Source organism: Astatotilapia calliptera, chromosome 7 (genome assembly GCF_900246225.1).
Source record: "Astatotilapia calliptera chromosome 7, fAstCal1.2, whole genome shotgun sequence".
Lineage (NCBI taxonomy): Eukaryota > Metazoa > Chordata > Actinopteri > Cichliformes > Cichlidae > Astatotilapia > Astatotilapia calliptera.
The window spans coordinates 56,431,665-56,454,304 of record NC_039308.1 but is presented as its reverse complement, the minus strand read 5'-3'; the positions used below and the strand labels follow the sequence as shown (position 1 = coordinate 56,454,304).

General features: G+C 40.1%; 1 protein-coding gene across 6 annotated transcripts in view; it reads right to left on the bottom strand.

Annotated features, from left to right (window-relative positions):
* slco3a1a (solute carrier organic anion transporter family member 3A1a) overlaps positions 1-20,537 on the bottom strand; it is a 38,075-nt gene extending 17,538 nt beyond the window's left edge. Inside the window, exons 1-4 of one of the 6 annotated variants that reach the window (XM_026175992.1) lie at positions 20,486-20,537; positions 19,716-19,824; positions 16,363-16,546; positions 10,841-11,297 (exon numbers count right to left, since the gene is read on the bottom strand). In XM_026175992.1, the coding sequence (XP_026031777.1) occupies positions 10,841-11,297; positions 16,363-16,521 (616 nt within the window). In that variant the 5' untranslated portion in view covers positions 16,522-16,546; positions 19,716-19,824; positions 20,486-20,537. The other 5 variants (XM_026175993.1, XM_026175989.1, XM_026175991.1 and 2 more) reach the window with 5 other exon arrangements.
* Positions 20,538-22,640: the final 2,103 nt, after the last annotated feature.

Sequence of the window (22,640 nt, the reverse complement as noted above, 5' to 3'; positions counted from 1 at the left end):
TAAATCACTAAAGTCAAAGAACTTAATCAATTTTCTGATCAACTGACTTCAACTTTCCGTTGAAGCTGGAGGAGAGAAAAAGAGTCAGTTTGTTAGTCAGCTGTACCCAATAATAACCTGTTAACTCTACACAGCCATGACCTAAATAAAAAGCCTCAGCTCAAAGTAGGCTCTCAACTCGCATTCAAATGCCATTACATCAGGATCATCCTACTTTAACTTCCGCTTACGTCAAATCATGTCAAATTTGAAACCAACCCTTCGCGCACACTCAGCCGGGATCTGATATAAAAACAGCTGCTTGTGTGTGGAAATGGTTTCACTGACTGACATATGGTTGCTACACAGAAACTGCAGCTTGAGGACACGTTTAATACTATTAGCATTCTGACCCTGAGGATGAGTGGGGAGGTTACTGCAGAACACGGCCAGACCTCCACACGGCTGACACACCAGCTTTCCAGCAGGACTTTTCCCCCTCAACACCCCATCATGTTAATCTGGACTCTGGCTCAATTTAAGCCCAGACAGGTCGTGGCCTAAATAGGGCCTCGCGAAAGGCTACACATCCTCACGTTATCACCCTACTGTCTCCTGATACGAGTCTAAAAATTTCCCTCCATGCCACAGGAACACTTCTCCTCCACACCGTGAGCTACATATATAAAACATAATTAGGCAAAATACTGATGTCCATCTCGGCCACTGTATTCAAGTTGGCAAGGCAACTTCTGGCAGCTTCCACAAACCAGCGCCCACTCTTGCATATTATTAATGGATGAATTATAAGTTTGTTAGATGTATTTACACACTAATCAATGTATATGAGTAAAATACTCTTTATATAATATAGGAGAACCACCAAAAAACAAAACAAAACAAACCCCCCCCCCCCCCCCCCCCAACTAACTGTACCATAAACCAAAACCCTCAAATATTCAGGCATCTCAAATGTGCTTATTTTCTCTTGTATAAACTAAAACTGGATATCACTTGCTGATATATTGTAAACTAAAAAATTAATCACCACATATAGTTGTCCTGCTTATATTATATATTGTTTTACTATTTTCATACAAACCATTACATGTCTAAGACGTATAAAAACTATATACTATATGATATATCATCTGTGTCAGACAATCTTTATCCTCTTTTATAATTCAGAGGCTGGCACAGCTGAGCTGCCACTTCCCTTTGGATGACAATACAGAGAAAAATCATTTAAGTAAAACACTGTGCGGCGGGATGGTAAAAGAAAAAGCCTTTTATCGAGTGAGATACAAGACAGAGCTGGAACATTGTAGTCCTGTCATGGAAATAAATGCGTTTTTAATCTAAAAAACAAAAAACAATCCCCATCTGGACCTCATACATTATATAAAACAGAGTGAGGCCATCATATTAAACCTTTTGGGAGAGAAAAAAAAAGTGTGTTCATACCCTGTGTGTCTCCTTACAGATACATGCTGGACTATGGAAAATACATTTTTAAAAAGGCCTAGCCAGAGGTGAAAGAAGCTAAAAATGATTGTTTTTAAAAGTTGTATTTCTTTTCACCACTGAGGCAAGAGTACATTGGTAGTAATAATAATAATAATAATAATAATGGATTGCATTTATATAGCGCTTTACAATTCATTTACTCTCACATTCACACACTGGTGGAGGCAAACCACAGTTGTAGCCACAGCTGCCCTGGGGCAGACTGATAGAAGCGAGGCTGCCATATCGCACCATCGGCCCCTCTGGTCAACACCAGTAGGCGGTAGGGTGAAGTGTCTTGCCCAAGCACACAATGACCAGGACAGACAGAGCTGGGGACTGAACCGGCAACCTTCCGGTTACAAGATGAGCTTCCCAAACCCCTGAACCACGGTCGCCCTAAGAGTTCACAGACTAATGTCTTAACATGTAGCCCCATTTTGAAGATTTAGAATCAAAAAATTAATGCATCAGAGGGCAAATTTCCAAACCTACAGCCAACACTGATGAGAGGTCCTCCCACATACAGTTGTACTTCATAATCCAGGAGGCTTGTTCTAAGTGTGTCTATAATCTGTCTTTTCTTTCACCTCCCAGGTCAATGACAGTATGCTACTTTAGCCTGAAATGCAGTAACTTAATCTTTGAGTCCAATTAACCTTATGTCATTAAACTGTTCCAGGAAGCAGTGAAAGCCCTCATTAACCTAAATGGCACCAGTATTAGCTGGATCTGACCGAGGTGCATTTGTTTTTGTTTCATGTCCTATGGATTTAAATCCACACTCCCAATTAGTTAACCATGCCATTATCAGTATAATGATCAGTAAGGCCTTTTCTGGAAATTGCAGGATAGCAATTTCCAAATATTTGGGTAATGGATGCTTTGAATGCTATTACAACAATAATGATGGTCTTTTTGTGCTGTACGATTACATAAGCAGACTGGGCATGCTTTCAAACATACTACTGATGTGACGCTAGAAGCTCAGAGGACTCGGCCAGACTGCAAAGTCTGTGAACGCAGGGTCAGCAGAGGAGGACAGACACAAAGAGACAGAGGGAGAGAATGACGGGTAGATGGTGTGTAGGAGTTAATGTAACAGAGTGAAGCCTGGTCATACAGTGATCCGTTTGTAATCAGCTTTTAGACGCTGGAGCTGAGACGGTGCAAGACACAGTCTCCACTGTTGAGCAGTGGGCTGCTTGGATCAAGGCAAGGGGCAAAAAGACCAGCGCATATATGGTCTGTGCTGGAGAGCTGCAGCTGCTCTATTGAAGACGAGGAGCACAGAGAGGTTCTGGACTCTCTGACAGCAGCTGGTAACAGCTTCTTCAGCAGGTGGTTTGGCTTAATTATTAGAATAAAGATGCCAGCAGCCCATCTCTCCTTTTTTCCTCAGAAAGATGGGAGAAGCAGGCACATAAAAACACAGCCAAGTGTACAACATCATGTCCGCCACCAAATAAAATGGAGCACTAATTGTGCTGCATCCTGCGGAAAAGGAGAACTGATGTGGAAGATATGATGAGTGAAGTGTTTTGAGGACAAATAAAAGGCAGAAAGCATTTGGGCAATGTCTAAAATCATATTTCTATCCAGACCCTAAACTCTGTCACAGCTCTCTCATTCTTAATTTTAGAGTTAGTACAACGCACTGTGAGGAACTCATCTGTGACCTCATCTTTAGGTGGGATTTCACTACTTACTGAAGGAATTTACTGTAAGTGATAAGAGACTGACTGAACAAACTACTCTTTTAGGTCTTATACTAATGTCTCAGATCAGTGTAATTACAGTCTGAGTCAAAATGAAACCTTAGATGGGCGAGGTCATCTTAGACATGTGCAACTAAGAAACAGCATTAACAAACAAAGTCTACTCAAACTTTTAATCTTTCTGCTAGTACTGATTAATCTGTTGTGTATTATTAATAACTGTTTAGTCATTTGGTGTGTGAAATATTACATAAGTGTTACATAACACTAACGACATTTTTTCAAAGCCTCTAACTTGTGTTTCTTGTTTTTAAAACCAAGTCCAAAAACCAAAAGACATTCAACTTATAATGACAAAAAGTCTTTTTTTTTAACTTTCTTTTTAAATTAATTTTAAGTACTTAACACAGAAATCAATCATACAATACACTCTGGACTCTTACTTTGGAGAAGGATATGATCAATCCATCAGCCATTTTGCTGACTCAGCCTCTGAGGACAACGGCCAAAATTTCACCTTAGCCAGCAGATATCTGGGCCAAGAAGTGTTCATGGTCATTGTTAATGAATGGAGAAGCTAAATTGCTAATAGCAAATGGTTAAAGGAGTGCAACTTGTTCAGGTTAAAATTATACAATCCCTATTTTGCTCCAAGGGAGAGCAACAGGAAACCAAAGCCTGTTCAAACATGATCAGAAACAGACACCGAAGCTAAATCAAAATCTTGTCCCTTTCAGATTATCCTTCTATGCAGATATTAATACAGATTAATGTCAATCAAACTGCAGTGTCACAGAAAGCCTTCTGATTCAACACCTATTGAAAGGAGCATAACACAGTGGGACTGGAGAAATAAATAAAGGCTGACTGAGTCCAACAGTCACTTATGATTACTGCCTACTTATTGATCAGAGTCCATTTAATTAGGCACTGTTATCCTTCAGTCTCTGCCATCACTGATATGGGGATTAAGTGCTGAACATGCTTCTGTGTAATCCTAGGAGCCCACAGAGCAACCACTTACGCACCACTCAATCAATGAGGTTTGGGATTTGTGGTAAAGCCATGTGAATCCATGTAAGACCTTGTCCAAGGAGAGGGCTTGCTATAAAGTTCTTAAAAAGGACAGGTACAGGTATGGAAAGTCAAAGGTGTATCTGTGTGTGATTTTTGTTTTTAAGATCAGACTAGTGGCTGTATCCATCACTGCATCAGGATAGGAAAAATTCCACCCCCCCCCCCCAAAAAAAAAAGAAACACAGAAGCCTAACAACCGGACGTTTCTGTGGCAACAGTCTGTTGATGCCGCTGTGTTTATGATCTGTCTCATCCCACCTCTTATCCCAGTGCTCCTCCCTCAATGGATGACAAAAAAAATCCCCTTTTTAATCAGCAGTGACGGTGCCTGACCCAGATTGCCTCTAGAAGACTGCCTGGCTGCAGAGTCGGCAGGAATTCGTGATGAAGAGGAAAAGGTGTCACAAGCATGTTCAGACCAAAACAGTGGCTGTGAATACAGCAGGGTGCCAAAAATACAATAGAGATAATAATGAAAAAATTAATAATAAGATCAGATGGGTTGCAGCCAGGAGCTTCAGTGTACGACTGTGTAGGTTTCAGTGACAGAGATTAAGGCTTTCATATCATGCCATCCTGTGATGATCCATATCATCTGACCTATTTTTTAAAGGCCAAATGTACACTTTTTTTCACTCCTTGATGGTGCAATTGCAGACTGTAAAAGGTCTTTCACCATCAGCGGAACTATAAAAAAAAAAAACAGTCACAAATTGGTCAAACTCTGCAGATGTGTATTGCATGACTGATAGTGTCGGGAACAAGCAGCTAGAAGGACGAACCTATTGTCTCAACCGTTTGTTCAGTTTTGTATGACAATCTGACTTGAAACCTTAATCTTAAAGGTTAAGGATGGGACTCATGTTAGCATGGTAGAGTTGCTCTGAAGGTGCACAGGACTGTAAAAGAGCCTTGTCAATATAGTAACTGTCTATTGAATGCTCATTAACTGGCTAATTGTTTCTTCTCTCACTATTCTCACACTATTTTTCACACATTTTAAGGTGTTTATCCTTTGTTTTTGTTTTTTTTATTTGATTCCTTTTAAACTTTGTAAATGTAATTAAATCACAACAATTTAGTTGTTAACAAGTGAAACTGTTTATCTTTACATCTAATCGGCCCAGCCAGATATAAAGTGGAATAATCACAGCATGAGTGCAATATTAAATACAAAAACAACAAATTGACAGGGAGGTGATTCACTTTAGATGACGAGTGCTCCTACTACACAGCAGAAATCTGGAATTTTACAAATCACCCCTTGTGCTAAATTCACACCAGTGTGAGGTTAATGAAACATTATGAGATAATTTTTCAAACTGGCCTCATTTGATTCCTCTAGATAAACAAACTCTTTAATTGGCTCTCATTGTCTGCAAACAGCAGCTTGTGCAAAATCTAACTATAAACTGATCAGTATGTCTTGTCTTATCGCTGCACGGGACTGAGAAATTACCTCATTAGAGGCAGGAATGGCGGAAGACTTGCATCAAACAACTCCTTTTACACAAATTTAATGAACCTTTCACTCAGGGCAAGTTGCTAATCAATTATAGTGATTTCCCCATTTACCAAAACTGGAGCACTGTTAAGGGTGCAGACTCCCACTGCTCTGCACTATGTCTCCTTGCTTCCTCTCTGACTCTTACTTGACGTGCTACTCAGAGTATTCAGGGATAATTAGTGATTAGCTCTAGGACCGCATGTTGTTGACCGGTTGGATACAAGATAATCTCGTGTTCATTGCCCTCTATAGCCTCTAGAACCAGAGTAGAAGTAACTGAGCAGGGAGTACACTGTATCAGGGCCTGCAACTCAATGCACTGTAAACTCCTCTATGCCAATCAGCCTGTAGAGCAGCAGACGGTTGCATGCTGTCACATATGGCGGACAGATAGTGTTCATTACAGTGATGCAGGGAAGCAGCGGCTCATTGATGAAAGGTTAATGCAACCCTATTTATCATCTTGAGATAAACCAAACTTCTGTTGCTAGGCAAACTTTGCATGCAGCTTATACCATGGATGGAAAAACCCATTTAGGATCTAATCCTTCAAGATGACATTACCATGCGCCGACTTTAAGTAGCTTATATAAACGCCATACCACAGCAGTGGTTTGGATTCAAAGCATTTTAGGAGGAATGTTGACAAGCTTCTCGAGGATCCCTCCGAGACCGTTGTCACTGCAACCACTCAACAATTTTCTTAACAAACCTGAAGCTAAATTTATCTCTGAGGGGCTAAAGTAAACAAAAATGGTAAAATATGTAGGTTTGAATAAATTAGCACTACATTTTGCCCTAGATAATAATGAGGGCTGAAGATAAAATACAAAAAAGTGATTGGAAGAAAAGTACAAAGACAGGAAACACATTTTTAAAGACTTTCCAGGTAGAAGTCTCTTTGGTATGATGTGGCTGTGAAAGTTTACCACAGCTCTTTGTCAAAAGGAGACAGAAACACCTCTCTGTGTGAAAGGAAGTTGTACACAAACAACAAGTGGAAAGTAAGACAGGTGACAGCCACACAGACCACCACAGTTTAGCGGCATAGAATAAGATAGAATTGATCTTGTAAAGGAAAGTTTGTATGTAGGCCGTAAGAAACCCCCACCCCAAAACTTATAATCACTACAGTAATGCGTAAACACTTTCTATACAGGTGCAAGGAAGCTTTCCTGCAGGGAAAGAAGGATGTTGGTTGCAGCCATATAATCTGTGGTGCTAGCACTGCCAATTAACCACACTCAGCAAACTAATCTATTACTGTGTCTGTGATTATACATGCAATATTTAACCATATATGTTCAACTGAACTCCATTTTGACTATTTGTAACTTTTAGACTTGTAGATTTGTTCCGACTTTTTTCCCTCCCATTTACCCAATTAGGAAATTAGTCACCAGGAACTTCCCTACCCAAAGCTTAGACTGAGAACAAATTTGTGCTTATAACTGTATGAATCACAGACTGTGATGTTTGTTAGCAGATTAAATCACGGAGACCACAGATTGCTAGCTAACAAACTGCTTTTCCTAATAGTGTTTTCATTATGTTTTCAGTGATGACTGTGGCCAATAGGGCATATACAAATGTTCTCTCACTATTCAGACAGACAAAGACATTTGAACTGCAAAGATAATGAGCACTGTGAATGATATAAATAATTTTAACCTACAAATTTATTCCTGAATGTGCCATATTAGTTGTCTAGCTCCAGAAATGATTGAAGTGGAAGTTTGATTCATTATCCTAAAATAACTACATCATTTTTTTTTATCCATTTCATACTTCCACTCAACCCTTGTGTGTACTATACTGCAGGCAACGCATGCTTTACATTACGATGACGTAATCAGAGGCTGTTTAAAACGTCTGACACCTAAACAGACAGCTGTGTGAAGTCAGTAAGACACACAACATCAGCTCTAGAGGCTTCTGTGTGACTGTCCTGGACACTGTATTTATGCAGTTGGGGGTCCTGTGGGAAGAGCCAAAATTAGAAGTGAATAATGAAAGGTCATGGAGCAGTGGGAATAGAGATCCTGTTGACGCAATCTGTCCAATCATATTTATTTCCTTTGGCCAGCGACCAGTGGCTACATCTAGACTGGAAAACAAACCAAGACAACAGCATCCAATAAAATACCTGATGATGCTCGACTCTGCGGTGGCAACGTGATTCAAACTGACTTCTTCAGAACACTAAGGTACTTTCTTTTAAGTAGAACATGTAGCCTACCACTTACCAATGGAGGCTTAGCAAAAAAAAAATAAATCTATTAACAATGACAGAAAACATATTATAATCAGAAAGAGACCAAAAAGCTCTCTGAAGAGTCACAACAGACCAGCCTTTAGTGTGTTTTACAGTTGTTGTTAAAAGAGTAGAGACACATGTCTGCTGCAGTGTACACAGTAAAAGTAGGAAGGCAGAGCCTCTCGAGGAGTTGTTTTTCATAGGCCTGTGTGGTATGCGTGAGCGTCCCGGCCCAGTCAGACCCACCTCATTGCTGGCTGGTTGGCATTCCTGCCTAACTCTGTAATTATGACTCCTCTCCAGGCCTCTATGCTACACTCTCCCTGAACCACTGTACTGAACATGGCGCGAGACCTGCCCTCTTCAAAGGTATGTGCTCGTCACCTCGCCATTTAGTTCAGACCTTAACAATAACTCATCACTGGGTGGAAATATGCTTTGACAACAGTGACGGGTAACAGCTGTGCTGAGATAAAAACACCATCACTTACAGATTAGGATCATTAATTGTGCCGATATTTTTCAAACTGGGGCTGAGCTTAAAATGATATGATAGTGAATTAAACAATACGTAAAAACATATTTCTTCTGCTTTAAATCCTGACTATTTGTTAACACTTGCAAGTGTGAACGTGTCCAAGTCTTAATGTATCATCATTCTGCTGAAAATGAGACAGCAGTGGTTAAAGAGGAAGCTTTACTGTGTGTGCTAACACATCTGCCTGCGACTGCTGTGAGAACTATGTGTTAAAAGTAAGGTTTTATTGTTAAAGAATTAAAAGGCGTGCTCTTTATGTTATGAACATTTCCTAAAAACCAAGCCTAAACTCCCCATCAAAACACTCTCTGCAAACCTTTCTGCAGAGGTTAAATAGCCTGAAAAAGATTAGAATTGGAAAGGTGTTAAAGTATTAAATAAAGCACTTTTTTAAAATTAAATAATCTTGCTATGTTCACTTGATGGTCTATGATCCATATGATCCAGCTTAGAAGAAGCTGGAAGCTGAACTGCTGAACCATTTTTTCATTAATTATTTCACAAAGTGATGGATCCTTGCCATCTTTACTTCTCTACTTTGTTTTTGCTTGTTGTAAATTACTTGTGTCATTAGTTTTGATCTATTAAACCAAGTGTTTTGATTATTATGTGTCAATAAAAGAAACTAAAGAATCTCTTGTTTCTATTATTGCCAATTTAAGGTATAGTGTGTATTCTGCTTTTATTCATTTTCTACACAGATGATCTTTACTGGTGTGTAGGGAGCTAAAGTGAACTATGAAACTGAAGCTCAAGACATTGGCCACAGAACCTGTTTAAAATTAATTAATGTGCAGTAAATAACCAAACACAGTGGAAGAACAACAAAGACTTATGAAACACAACTTGGTGTGTTTCTCAACATTGTTATTGCTGAAGTAAACTGAATGAATAATCCAAAAATGTAACAAAATATGAAAGGAAATTCAGACAATATACACCATTCATGGAGCTGGGGGCACATGACAAGCCTGCAGCAGAAGGATTAGGACGATCAGCTGAGCACGACTCAATAACACATTGTTCCTCGCTGCTCACCGCTTGTTTTTCCTCCAGCTCTCCTAGCAGCTTATCAGAGGAAGGCAGGACCAAATCTCTCCCCCCCTGTGCCTACCAAACTTCAATCACTCACAGTCCACTTCCCACTATAAACCGATTACAAGCATCGACACTGTGGTGCGAAAATGTTAAAGCCTTTTGTGATACTCTGAGCTCTGTTTGAAATCATAGAGCTCCTGACAATGTGCTTTTTTAAAAAAAACAACAACAAAAAAAACACGTTGAAATAAACACAATGACTGGCAATCAAGAACATCAGCTTTGGCCATGAGATTACAAAGCACACTGCTGGCTTTGTCCACAGGTCACATCTGTATTGGAGTGACACACAGCACGCTGCTGTGCAAATGTATCAGGAAGGGTGTGTACCAGCCTGAACTCATCCTACATTCAGGCTCTCATTGTCTCTGCTGCACACTGGTAACAAACATTGCCTGCTATTCAGACACATCTCATGCACTCTATCAAAGGTTGATGTTTCAATCTGGATAACAAATTACAGGCCCAGTCAAAACATAGAGACAGACTGATTGGGATTTTTGCCTGTGGTTTACATGTAAAGGGAAAGATTAATCATGCATAACTGTAAGTCAATGAAACCTTTTTTTTTTAAATGAATACACTGAAAAACTTATTTTCAATTCTGTATGGTGTGTGTGTGTGTGTGTATGTATATCTATATCTATATATATAGATATATATATATATCTATATATATCTATCAAGAACCTTACTAGTCAAATTTACAAATTGTAAGGCCTCAGATTTAGTTGCTCTCTAATCTCTAAACAGCTACTGTGAATTCACACTTTTGCACAGAAAGCACTCTGAATTCACCTTAAACCTAGCCACATCAGCAGCATCCTGGATTTGAGAGAGGAGCGCAAACACAGCAGACCGACACATTTCACCCATTTCTGGCCTCTTTACCACTTAAACCACTGCAATGGAGATTAAACAGCTCCAAGATGTGCTCACCTGGCACTCACATGAACAGGCCTGCGCTGGGAACAAAGGGAGATGGTGTGCAGCAGAAGTGCACATGCATAATATGTTGACTTAAGCTATGTAAACATTAGACCTGATGGCGATGAACAAACACACAAGGTTTCATTTCCTCGGGAAATCAATGTGTTGCTCAAAAAGAGCAAAACGTTTCTTCCTTTGATGACACCCTAAGAATTTTTAATATGGCTCACCTATATAGAGTGAGGAGTCTTTCTTCTTTACGTGATCATCGATATAGGAGACCCCCAGGGGCTGCACTGGCGTGGCTCCAATCCCCAGCAGGACCTGGGCTCCGATCAGCAGCAGGTACATCATGTTGGTGTTGGCCTTGTTGTCACATACATTTTTCTCCGCTTGCTGAGCCTCTGAACTGCTACTATTGGAGCAAAAATCCCGACCCTCATTAGTCCTCCACACTTCCCCTATCTCATACTGATTTGTTAGAAACTCGGGTAAAGCTGAGAGCAGAGCGCCGAGTGCCATGACGATGCCACCGCAGCCGATCAGACGGGGCCGGTGTGCTTTAGCCCCAAAATAGCTGACAAACAGGATAAGTGCCAGGTTGCCTATCTCAAAGCTGCTGGCTATCACTCCGACGTCAGCACTCTGTAGGTTGAACCGCCGCTCCAGGGTGGTCAGCACACTCACCTAAAAACAAGAGGACAAAAAAAAGGAACAAATAAGTAAAATGTGGGGCCATGCGAATAATGTGGAATGAAGAAAAAAAAAAAGTGGAATACATATCTGGATTTTAAAACAAGAGCCATTGAGGAAGCATGATTATTCAAACATAAAAACACACATTAACTATTAGTGGATCTAAATAGGGCCTGTGCTTGATTCTTTCAAGCACTGCTATAAATCACGTGTTTCCATCATCATCAGTCACATTGCTTTAAAGTGTGCCTTTCTACTGGAACATCCTGAATAACGAGCTGTTCAGATGTTCCACGCCGTGGCTCCTCCCAGGCAACAGGCCTCTGTTTCTGATTAGCTGGGCACAGCAACATTTACTTTCATTGCTTCTCTTGTTCACCAGCTGTCATCCAGAGCAAGAGTTAGAGCTTACCAGTAACTTCTAAACAAAGCAAACACAACAGAAAGGTTGTATAGGATAGTTTTTTGGCAACCCTGTTTGTCAGATACGATTCAGAGGTCAGGGAATAAATACTGTGAGGCCACATTTATAGTCAGGATATACAGAGACGGACAATTAACACTTTAAATTTAGTTAGACATGTGCATGCCATGATTTCTCAGTAAAGACGGATCTGTGGGAAGAGTCTCTCTGAGCAATGTGAACCACAGTGGCACATTTTAGAGAGTATAAAATGCTATTTATATATTTGGCTCAAACTGTCCTTTAAAGGGCACAACTACTTCCCTTTTCCCAACTGCCACTATGAAGGAGTTTTGATTGAGCTACTAAAAAAAAGAAAGAAAAGATCCTACTAACACAAACATCCCCTGAAAAGAGGGCCCCACCAGTCAACTTGTGGTTTCTGCTGCTGGAGCATTTTACACATTTCTTTTCCAATTATGGTGATTTAATGTACACAGTTGATTTAGGTTTATAAGCAGTTTTAATGCAGACATAATCTTAGTGGCTCCAAGAGGCTCTGTGCTTAAGGCTTAAATGTGGAAAACTGCTCTTTTCGTCCGTCATGCAAACACACTTGAATGTTTCCTTACCTTGATGCTGTACATTTTAAGTGTTTGGTTTGCAGGAGGAATCACAGTGAAGCATCAGCTTTATATTTTTAAACAGTAGAACATAGAATATATTTTCAGCTTTTCTTGTATTTAGTACCTTCACTTCCTCCACAGCTGTCCTTTCAGTGACAGCTCAACACACTGTGTTCTCCTGAAATTGAACTGCAATCTGTATCTGTGGGTTTACTGGGTGCATTATCTTTACTTTATTTACCTATGCACAATACTTACTACACAACAGGTGCGTAGACTGTCACTTCCAACAAAAAAAAAAACAATGCTATACAGTCTATCTGTTTTGCCATTTGGGTTTAAAATAAGCTGTCTTCTGTGACTTTTAGAAGTTAGATGTGACAGCAGGTCATTTTTGCACTTCTCTGAACACAACTGCAGTGACTCTTTCACTACTTATCAAAGTGCGGAGAAGATGATTGTTGGGAGCGGCTCATGCCGGAGTCCTTCAGTGAAGTTTGTTGGATTGAAAACTTCAGAATGAGTCATGACGTTTCTGCCCCTTAGGTGGCTCTTTCTCGGGAATGCAAACACACTAGATGGGCTGCATTTATGCCTGGCTGGCTCTGCCCAGCTGGGATCTAAGCTCAATCCTGTTTTACCCAGCTGTTAGAAACAATAGTGAGCCCCAACAACCTGTTAACATAACAGCTGCAGCTCTACGCAGACATTAACATTGAAACAGAGGGAATAAAGCCACCACATCATCTCATCCCATTATCGAGAGCCTGCAGTCAGCACCTGTGACTGACAGTTTGAGCAGTGGAAACCCTCTGGATGAGTCATACTCTGGTCTGCAGGTTCAACACGTTTCTGACTTCAACAACCAGCTTTCCATCACGGTTTTTTTACTTACAAGCATAAAATACACAGGAAAAACTGAGAGGAATGCTTAATGGTCAGTGGTCAAAGCCACATTTTCTCCGCATCACAACTCAGACTGTGGAAATGTTTAATCTGTCTCACAGCAACAAAACAAACCTCGTCATGCTGACAACCCATCAAATATGAGAGGAGCAAACCTTATGTGAGCATGAGGAGACAATTTTTCTCAGGATGTACTGACCAGGCATTTAATTATCAACATGCAGAAGAAAGCTGCTCACTGCTGACAGTCACTTCTGCACATTGAGGTTCAGCATTGATGTAAATGTGCAGAAATGGTGCTATTTGTGATGGGAGAGCAACTGTTTATAACTAAGCTTCTGCTATTAGAATGGAATCCACTCTGTTTTATGAGGTGTGGCTTACAGCAGGTTGAAGGTTATCTAAAGGTATTTGAACAGGGCTGCATAGGTTATTTTTAAAGAGCTCTGTTAGTGGCATCCAAAAGAAGCTGCCTCCACAGTTTAGGACATGGGCAAAGAGATGAACTTTTAGTTAGTACTTTCTCTTTTTAAATAACTTGTATAGCATAGTTTGAACACTTCTTTAGAAATGTACTGCAGTTTTCAAAACAACATTTTACACTTTCACAGAATCTGATATCTGACAGGTGTGTTAATGGTTATACTCGTGTTCCAATCAACAAAAATGGCTGAAGTAAACCAAAAAATGTCTGGTAAGTTACTAAACAAATCAGATCCCACCTAAAACCTTATGTTAAAACATTATAGGTATTATATAATACATTATATAAGTACTGAGATTTCAAAAGGACAGCCATGTTTGGGCTTCCTCCGTGTTTGAACACACTTGGTGTGACAGGCCTGCAGCGCCAAGACAAACACTGTTGAGGTTCAGTTGTTGCACTTTGTAGCTCAAAGCTTTCAAGTGTCAGATTTGGTGGTTTTGTGAGAAGTGATAACATGAGCAATAGATTTTGAACTCTTGGGCCCTGCATACAAAAACTGACCAATGCTTTCTATTTATAGATTTACATATAACACCACACCCTAAATTTAAAATTTTAATCAGGCATCACTATTTAATGGATGTTTGAATATATTCATCATGCATGTGATCTATTGATATCAAAAGGCAGCAACAAAATACCTTTTTAACCACGGCAAAATAGAGCAGCTTAAATGGCCATACTTCAGATGAGTTGCTGTTTGTTTACCTATTGAAAGCCCATATCCTGAGTGCACATACATTATGTTAAAAAGCTTTGGCATGATTGTAAGCCAGGACTTTAGTTTCCTGTAATACTGTGATTCAAACTCTATGTCCACCAAACTGAAATGATTAGTCAATTAATCCAGTGAATCAAAAATTTTAATTAATTTTTCAGCTATTTTAGCAATTAATAAATCAGTTCTGTCATTTTACCAAGCAGAAGGAATGGAAATATTCTGGTTTTAGCCTTTTATATGTCTTTATAATATCTCATCATAAACTGAATATCTTTGGGTCTGTACTATTAGTCTAGTATTGTAACATACCTAGTAATGACAGGAAAAGAAAAGAAAAAAGTTATAGCCCTAATGTGCATTAGACCATTGAACTCGACTGCCTAGAACAATCTTTCATTATTTGCTTCAGACTCAAAGCCGTTAATTCCCTCTGTTCACTTGCACAACTAAAAAGAACAGGCCTAATAAATCACGGACTGCAGACGTACATGTGTGCTCTCATGTGTTTGTGCAGGTTAACCGTTCCCCTGTAGTCAAGCTGCTAAATCAGGAGGCACAGCGTGCTGTTACTGTAAGTGTCTTGTGCTGTAAGCAGCTCACAGAAATCAGAGGGGGTCGTGATAGTTAAATTTTGCCCCTTTGCTGCCAGTAAACACTCCTAAGCACCTTCATCCAATCAGACACCACATTAGCTCATACAGGTCGACACCAGCTCATTAGACTGTCACTAAGCCAGGTACCTCAGTCCTGGCTGAGTAAATGATATTCCATGTAAATCAGCTCGGTGGGTTTTACAAACAAAAACAGGCCCAAAAGCTTGGCACTAAGTGAATGATTCCAAACCTCACCTGCAGGTCTATCTTTCCTTTCCTGTTTAAACAGGTGTCCAGTGCCAATAAACTACAAAAAAAACTGCAAATGCCTGTTTAATCTGAAATAAACAGTGAAGAAAAAGACCCCCCTCCTCCCCGTAAGCGACTCCCGAGTGGCACCACTGTGCTCTGTTGTTGCTGGGCCACAGGATGCTTGATGCTCAGCAGGTTCAGTAAGAGTTAAGATAAGATGTTCCACTCCAAATATGGACAAGATATTTAGGGTTTTACTCTAATAATTGAACAAGCAAGCTGAGAAATCAGTGTGATTCTTGGAGAATAAACACTGCTAATATTGAAACTAAATGTTCAGAGTGGTTCGCCCGAGGTTGTGAAAGATCCTCTGGGACCCTTTGAGGAAAAATTTGAAGCACTTCAGGGAGCTTTGTTTAACAAAATCTATATTAGGCATTCCTGTGTTCAAATTTTACTGTAACACTCCATCATCATCATCATCATCATCATCACCAAGACACATTTCAAAGATTCATCAGAAGAAAGCAGGTGTTAATTATGTTATTTCTCATACTAACAGTTTATTTGTATGAGTAATAGTAAATGTGAAAGCTTAAGTAATGGAGGGGAAATTTTTGACCTTGAATGTCATTTGGGGTCAAAGCAGCCAAATTCTGACATCCTAAATATGTTTAGGCTATTATTACTAAAGCTAACCAGAGTTTTAAAGTCACCCTCTGGTAAATGGATGGTAAATGATGATTTAGTTTGAGTTGTGACACATTAGAGATAAATTAGACATGAGTGAAAAGTAGCTATAGAGGTTTTCCTCACAATAAAAACACAAGCAAAAGAGTGGTAAAGGGCATACTATCCTAAAGGGCAGACTTTACTGAGAAGAAGGCAGGTTTCTGTCCTGACACTGTTCTGCTGCATTAGTCAAAAGCATGCAGAGCAGGAAAAGCCCCAAATGCAATAGCCTAGTCCCAGTAAACACAGATCTGAGCAGCCCCCACTGCAGTGGGGTCTCAGTTCACACTGCAGGCACTCCGAGTCCTGCGTGAGCTCGGGTTGTGTTGTACTCACCAGGTATGCTCCGACGGTGCCCTGTGCCAACATCAGGGCGCATTCCGATATTAAGAATATCTTGATATTTGAGAAGCACGAGGAGTTTTTGCGGGGACCGTCTGCTTCCAGCATGTCCCCGCCGCTCCGGTCCGGGTCCCTTTGCTTCTTCACCTGCATCCTCTCCTACGTTAGCCTCACAGAACTACGAGAAATCGAAACACACAGCAGGGTGACCAAAGGCACACACTGGCAGGTACAGTGTTTCGCTTTTCGCTTCCCCTGGAGGCTACATTCGGGGTGCTCCTTGGCGCCGTTCCTCTCGATTCAACAAACTGTACTCTTTCATCTGACAAGCTACCAAACACACATCCAAACTCCGCGGGGCTCCGTCGCTCGTCTGCGTCTAAACATTGCCTCCTTGTCGACGCGCAGAAACATGTGAACTCCCTGAAGGTGTTAGCAAAGGCACAAGTGAGACGCGGATACGTAGATTCCTGTCAGATCGCATGTTTCCGCCGCGGACTTCAGTGGTTTTTCGCGGCGGCTCTGGATTTTGCTCACCAGGTTCTTATTTTTCTGCTAAACTCCGGCCGTGCCGGTCTGTCATTATCCCTAACTCACACAGAGCTTGCCCTGCCTCCGCGCTCCCACCTCCCTGTACTACTCTCCTCCTCTGCGAGCACAAGTGCGGCCCTAGAGGCGCTGCAGAGAAGCGTCGACTCCGCTCAATTTACATCTACTACAGTAGTCCTGTGGGGCCTCGTGCTTGTACTGTCCACACGTGTTTAAGAAACACTTAACTATAACAAATTGCCATCTTCTCACACCATAAACTCTTATGTGGTTTTTGCTGGTTTGAGGCTAGCTGCTAAACCGATTCGTTTGTCAACTACAGTTTTAAGTAATTTACCTAAGAAAAATGCAAATGAAGTGAAGAATACAATATGGTTGACACGCCATACTTTATACTAGTACTATTAAAATATAGAAATAGAATATAAAGACAAAAAACGAACCAGGACTTTAACAGGCTTCAGAGTTAAGCATTTTAGCTACCGCCATCTCGTGCCCTTTTTCTAAACCAGCAGTTGTAGAAGCTGTAAGCTAACTTAGCTGGCTAGCTAAACTGAGTAGCAAGAATCGCTAATTTACTTCAGTAATACAGTTCTAACTTTCGATCATGTAAAACAGGCTACAAATTATATACATGTTGGACAAACCTGGCAGCCAACTTCTTAGACTGTCTTTTAGTATAAGAGAAGACAGAAATGAAACCCACCTGTCTCTAACCTACACTTGTAATAGGTCAGTTATTTTAAAACAAATATCCTTACAGTTGCCACAAACAAATAATTAGCTAAAGTGAGCAGACAGTAAGAAGGGATTACCAAAGTGCTAGCAGGGGCTCCATAGTGGGCCACAAAGGTACTGCAGGTGGTCCAAAGTAATAATAATGTACAGTTACATATTTATATAAATACATTTATTCATACAAAAAAAGATAAAACTGGCAATATAAGGGGGTTAGCTTGTGCTATTAATCAATACTCTGACCTAAATGTACAACACATGTATTGACTTTTGTGTCTAATTTGCAGGTGGCTCACATATTGGGCTTATAACTTAACACAAAAAATTCAAGGAAATATACCAATTTCTCTTGTATTTTAATTAGAGTGAAAATGTAAGATTGAGATTTTCTGGTTTTTAAGTGTGCCACAGCACTGGTGAGTTTGGGAATAGCTGTTCCATTTTAAATTTGGGGATTAATATACTTTAAGAGCCTTCCTCTAGTGGCCATGTGAGGAACTGTAGTTTTATGACACACTTCCTACATGTTTGTAGTGCTTATGGGAAGCTAGCGTTCATCTGTTTGCTTTTTTATCTAACTCAAAGTGACAGCAGCCTCAAGAATTGCCATTTAAATAGTTATCCAATCATTAAAATAGTTGTAAGAAGTTGCATGAATAATAAAACTAAAAATCATCTTGTAATGACATCACAGCAAGTGTGACACTAAATCCATTTCTAAAATGAAAGACAAAGATACAACTTATTGAGAATTTACAAATACATTATAAATTAAGAAAATTGCTGGACATGCGTGTATAGCCTATACAGCATCAGTGCTATGGACAGGCTATAAATGTATGCATATATGGTTTAAAATAGCAAAGTCAAATTTATATCTTGTGAATCGGAATCAATTAGCATATGCTCTGCTACCAACCCTGAGCTTACATTTTCAAATTTGACTTTATTCTAAAGTTCTGTGATCCATCTTCTTCTGCGTAACCAACTCAGGGTTGTGGGTTGGCTGGAACAAGCTGTCAAAGGAGTGAGAGGTGATGGTACATCCTGGACAGGTCACATATATATATATAAACTCCACACAGAAAGACCCAGATTGGATTTAAACTCATAACCTTCACCCAAGTGATAGTGCTAACCACCACACCACTGTGACTCTGTGAACTTCCATGTTACACCAAGGAAAAAAAATTCCACTGAAACACAAAGAGGTATTCAAACACTACTTCAAATCATCATTTTGGTATTTCTTACTATAGAAGATATCGCCAGGACCACATTTTGGCAGGATGACACACACACACACACACACACACACACACACACACACACACACACACACACACACACACACACACACACACACAGGCGGATTGTAAGTGCAAAAACAGCACAGGCACGGTGTCGCATGTGGTAATAATCAGCTAAACCTTGCAGTTGCATCACTTTAACGCTGCCTTGCTAAAACATATAGCAGGAGTTGTGATGTTTGCACAACCTTTTCCAACCTTTATCACTGGATTACCATGCTCAACATTTCTGGCACGAGGTAATGGAGTGGCTATGATGTAATGTAACCACATAATGTGATAATGATGGTGTGGAAATAAACAGGACGATAAACAAAATATCGCGTAAAGGCTGTCAGGATTTTCTGCACGGGTCTACGCACAGTTTTAGATACAGCAGCAAGAGATGGAAAAGCAGCACATGTAAAGGTCACGGAGATGAGTTGGTAATCGATCAACTGTGAGATGTGTTTGGTTTTTTTTCATTCAGTATGTGTCAGTGTCCTTTTTAATGGCATAAATATGGGGAAATGTCAACAATAATAAATATTTTTAAACCAGTGACAGTGTAAAAAATAAAAAAGCAACATAAAAATGAAGTTGATCTCACATTATTCACAACATTCACCTACAGTTCCACTGGTATGACAAACCCAGAAGACCTGAAACAGACTCTTTCTCACTTCCTTTGGAAAAACGAGGAGCCAAAGCACAATGAAAACAATAAATGATCACTGTGTTTCAGCCACCAGCCCCCTCATTTTCAGAAACCTTTGGCAGGTGTCCAAAGCGAGATGATCATGAATAGTAGACGTTCCCTCACTCTTGACCGGCACACTCCCACACGAAAATGCTTCCCACACTGCTTCCTACGTTCAGCCTGTCGGGAAAAGCAAAACACAGAGCGTGAAGATGACAGTTTTAGTGTCACATGGTTCAATTATACAAACTGTGGCATAGCCTTTAAGTTCCAACTGAGCAACGATGTGGCAAAACCGAGACATGTATGTAAATATTGAAACGAGCAGTGTAGTGAGAAATGGAAATCTAAGGTACAGCAGAGTGGTTTGCTAGTTTCAAATTGTTCACAGACCCTACACAGCTGAAGCACAACGTGTGTCTGTGACACTTGGGGAGTATCAATGATATTCAGTGACTCCATCATCACCGATGCTTTTCCCAGAAGGCTCCCACCCTCTTTAGCCTGCTGCCGTCTGCCTGCTTTCACCAATGGGGATGCTGATCAGCTTATAAACAAGTGTGCTGGTATTTGTTCATACATAGCTGACAATTTCTGTGACTTTCTTTTTCACTTGTTGATAGGTGCTTTAAGGTACTCAGGACTGATTTGATCTCCAGTCATTTTGAAGGAGGGTGTAGCTACTGTATGCTGCAGGATGTCATCAAGACACTGAACTAAAAGCAGTTATTAAAACAGTAAAATTTTGCATTTCCCCCTCTCCCTCCTCACAATGCTTTAAACACTCTAAAGCATTTTCACGCAATATCCATAAAATTTTGGTAGAATGAAATCTGTTTACCTTGGTTCAACATCTGAAACACAGAAGAAGTAGTCCGCTTCAGAACTGATTCAGTGCTGGAAATGTTTAAATTAGCCAAGGACAGAGAGTGCAGGACACATATCACCAACTGGCTCAACATAGCCGCAATTTGACCTCATACAGACTTCTACGGAGCCAACAAGTTAGCAAACACTGTGAGACATTTGCTTTTTCACTGCTCTGCAGTGGGCTGCAGTGCATTTATGAAAAATTAGAGTTCCTTTTAGGGATATGTTACAATTATAAAACATGCCATTTGTGTATTATATGAAGAGAAGATATATTAAAAAGCTCATGTTTCATACCATTCTGATGAATCAGTCTGAGCAATAGCAAAAGTGAAGGAGGAAACAGGAAGAAGGAGAGGGGGATTTTTGACCTTAAATTACATTTCGTGCCAAAATCAGCAAACCACCATGATACTACAATCAGGATTCAGTCGTCTGAACCGTCGGTGATGTTCTGCATTGGTCAAAAGCAAAGCAGGCAAAGAAAACAAATCTACTTCTTAAATTCAATGTTGTTTTTCACTGAAGATTATAGAGCTTTAGGTATTTTAGTGAGATAAGAGAGTCTTGCAGTGTTTCTTTTGAAACAAATAAGATGGAAATTAAGATAAGAACAGATGCTACATCCATGGACAAATCTGCCAGAGAGAAAACATGTTTATACAGTTTATTTTAGTATTTTAAATACATTACATCAGTCTGTACTTTGTGATTCACATTAGTTTTAACAAGAGCCATTTGTAAAGCAGATATGTGTGTGGTTCTGTTGAGTTCTTTCCTGCTCTGTGCGTGTGTGTGTGCACCACTGTTTACATACAGTAGACGTGCAGAGACATGAGTCAGGTAACCAGCAGAGGGTGGAGACAGCTTGGTCTGGTGCCAGGAATGTATGAATGGAGAAGTCTGCAGAGTATTGTTCTGCCTTCTGAAACAGCTGCTATTTATAGGATTTGGAAAAGGGTGGACTGCGGGAAAAAAGCCCAGCCCATTTGGGAGACAGTGGGGAAAACTGAAGGAGTCTGAGGAATGACTGGGAGTACAAACAGTCGTGTACTTTAACTTTTCCTGTTTAAATTTCAAAGGAAAGCATGCTGGCCAAAGAAAAGCTACATGTGTTTTTTTTAGTCATTTAAAGTCAAAATCTATCTTTTTCTGTCATCATTATCTTTATGTCATGTAGAAAGCTTACTTTAACTCCCGGATATTTAATTACGGCACACTTCTAGATCTCTATGTTACTATAGCAGAAGCTACAGTAGCCTCTACTATAGTGATTCGCAATTAAAATTACAATTAGACAAGCAGTAACACTTTAGATGTTGAAACTTTAAACATCAATTGAACAACCAGTGAAAAAACAGTGTTTTTTTAGTTCTCAGAACCTTTTTGATCAGCTCATATCGGCCCTTGGTGCAGCTTTCTGACACAAGCTCTTTTAGCTGATGCCTCTTTAATGGCACCCTCCCTTTAATATATCTTTCCTGTGATTGGCTGTTATTCACAGACAGAACTTCGAGGCTTTTCTGTTCACAGAGACTAACATGACCATATTAGGGAGATCCCCTCTTACTGACATCATACAGAGCCATGAAGAGAAAAAAGAATTTGAATATCAAATGTTTTGAGATTTTTGGCTCTGAATGAATATTTTTGCATTGGCCCCATGGCTTTAAACTTAAAACTTTAATATGAGCATCCACATTACATATGATATATAATAACAAGGAAAAGCACAACTGGCCCAGTTAGGCTTGAACACTAATACTGTGGTTGTAGTAGAAGCTACTACAGTGGAGACTCTAATCTAATCTTTTCTGTGTAAATATTTCCTTTATGAACTATATTTCTTACACAGGGCCAATGTGGAGAAAGCTATAAAACATTACTCTCACACACCAGCAGTGTCTCTGACTTTTCACGGCTCACCTCACTTTGAGTCCCGCAGAGGGTTTCACCTCTGGTAAAGGGCTCGGGGCAGTTTTTCCTTCCCCGTCTGCTACCTGCAGCTGTCAGTTTTTGTGTCCTTGTTGCAACTGAAACATCAAACACAAATTTAGGCAGGGTCCACAATTTGAACACCTGCAGCTCTCTCTCTCTCTATATATATATTCAGCTCAGTGCTGATC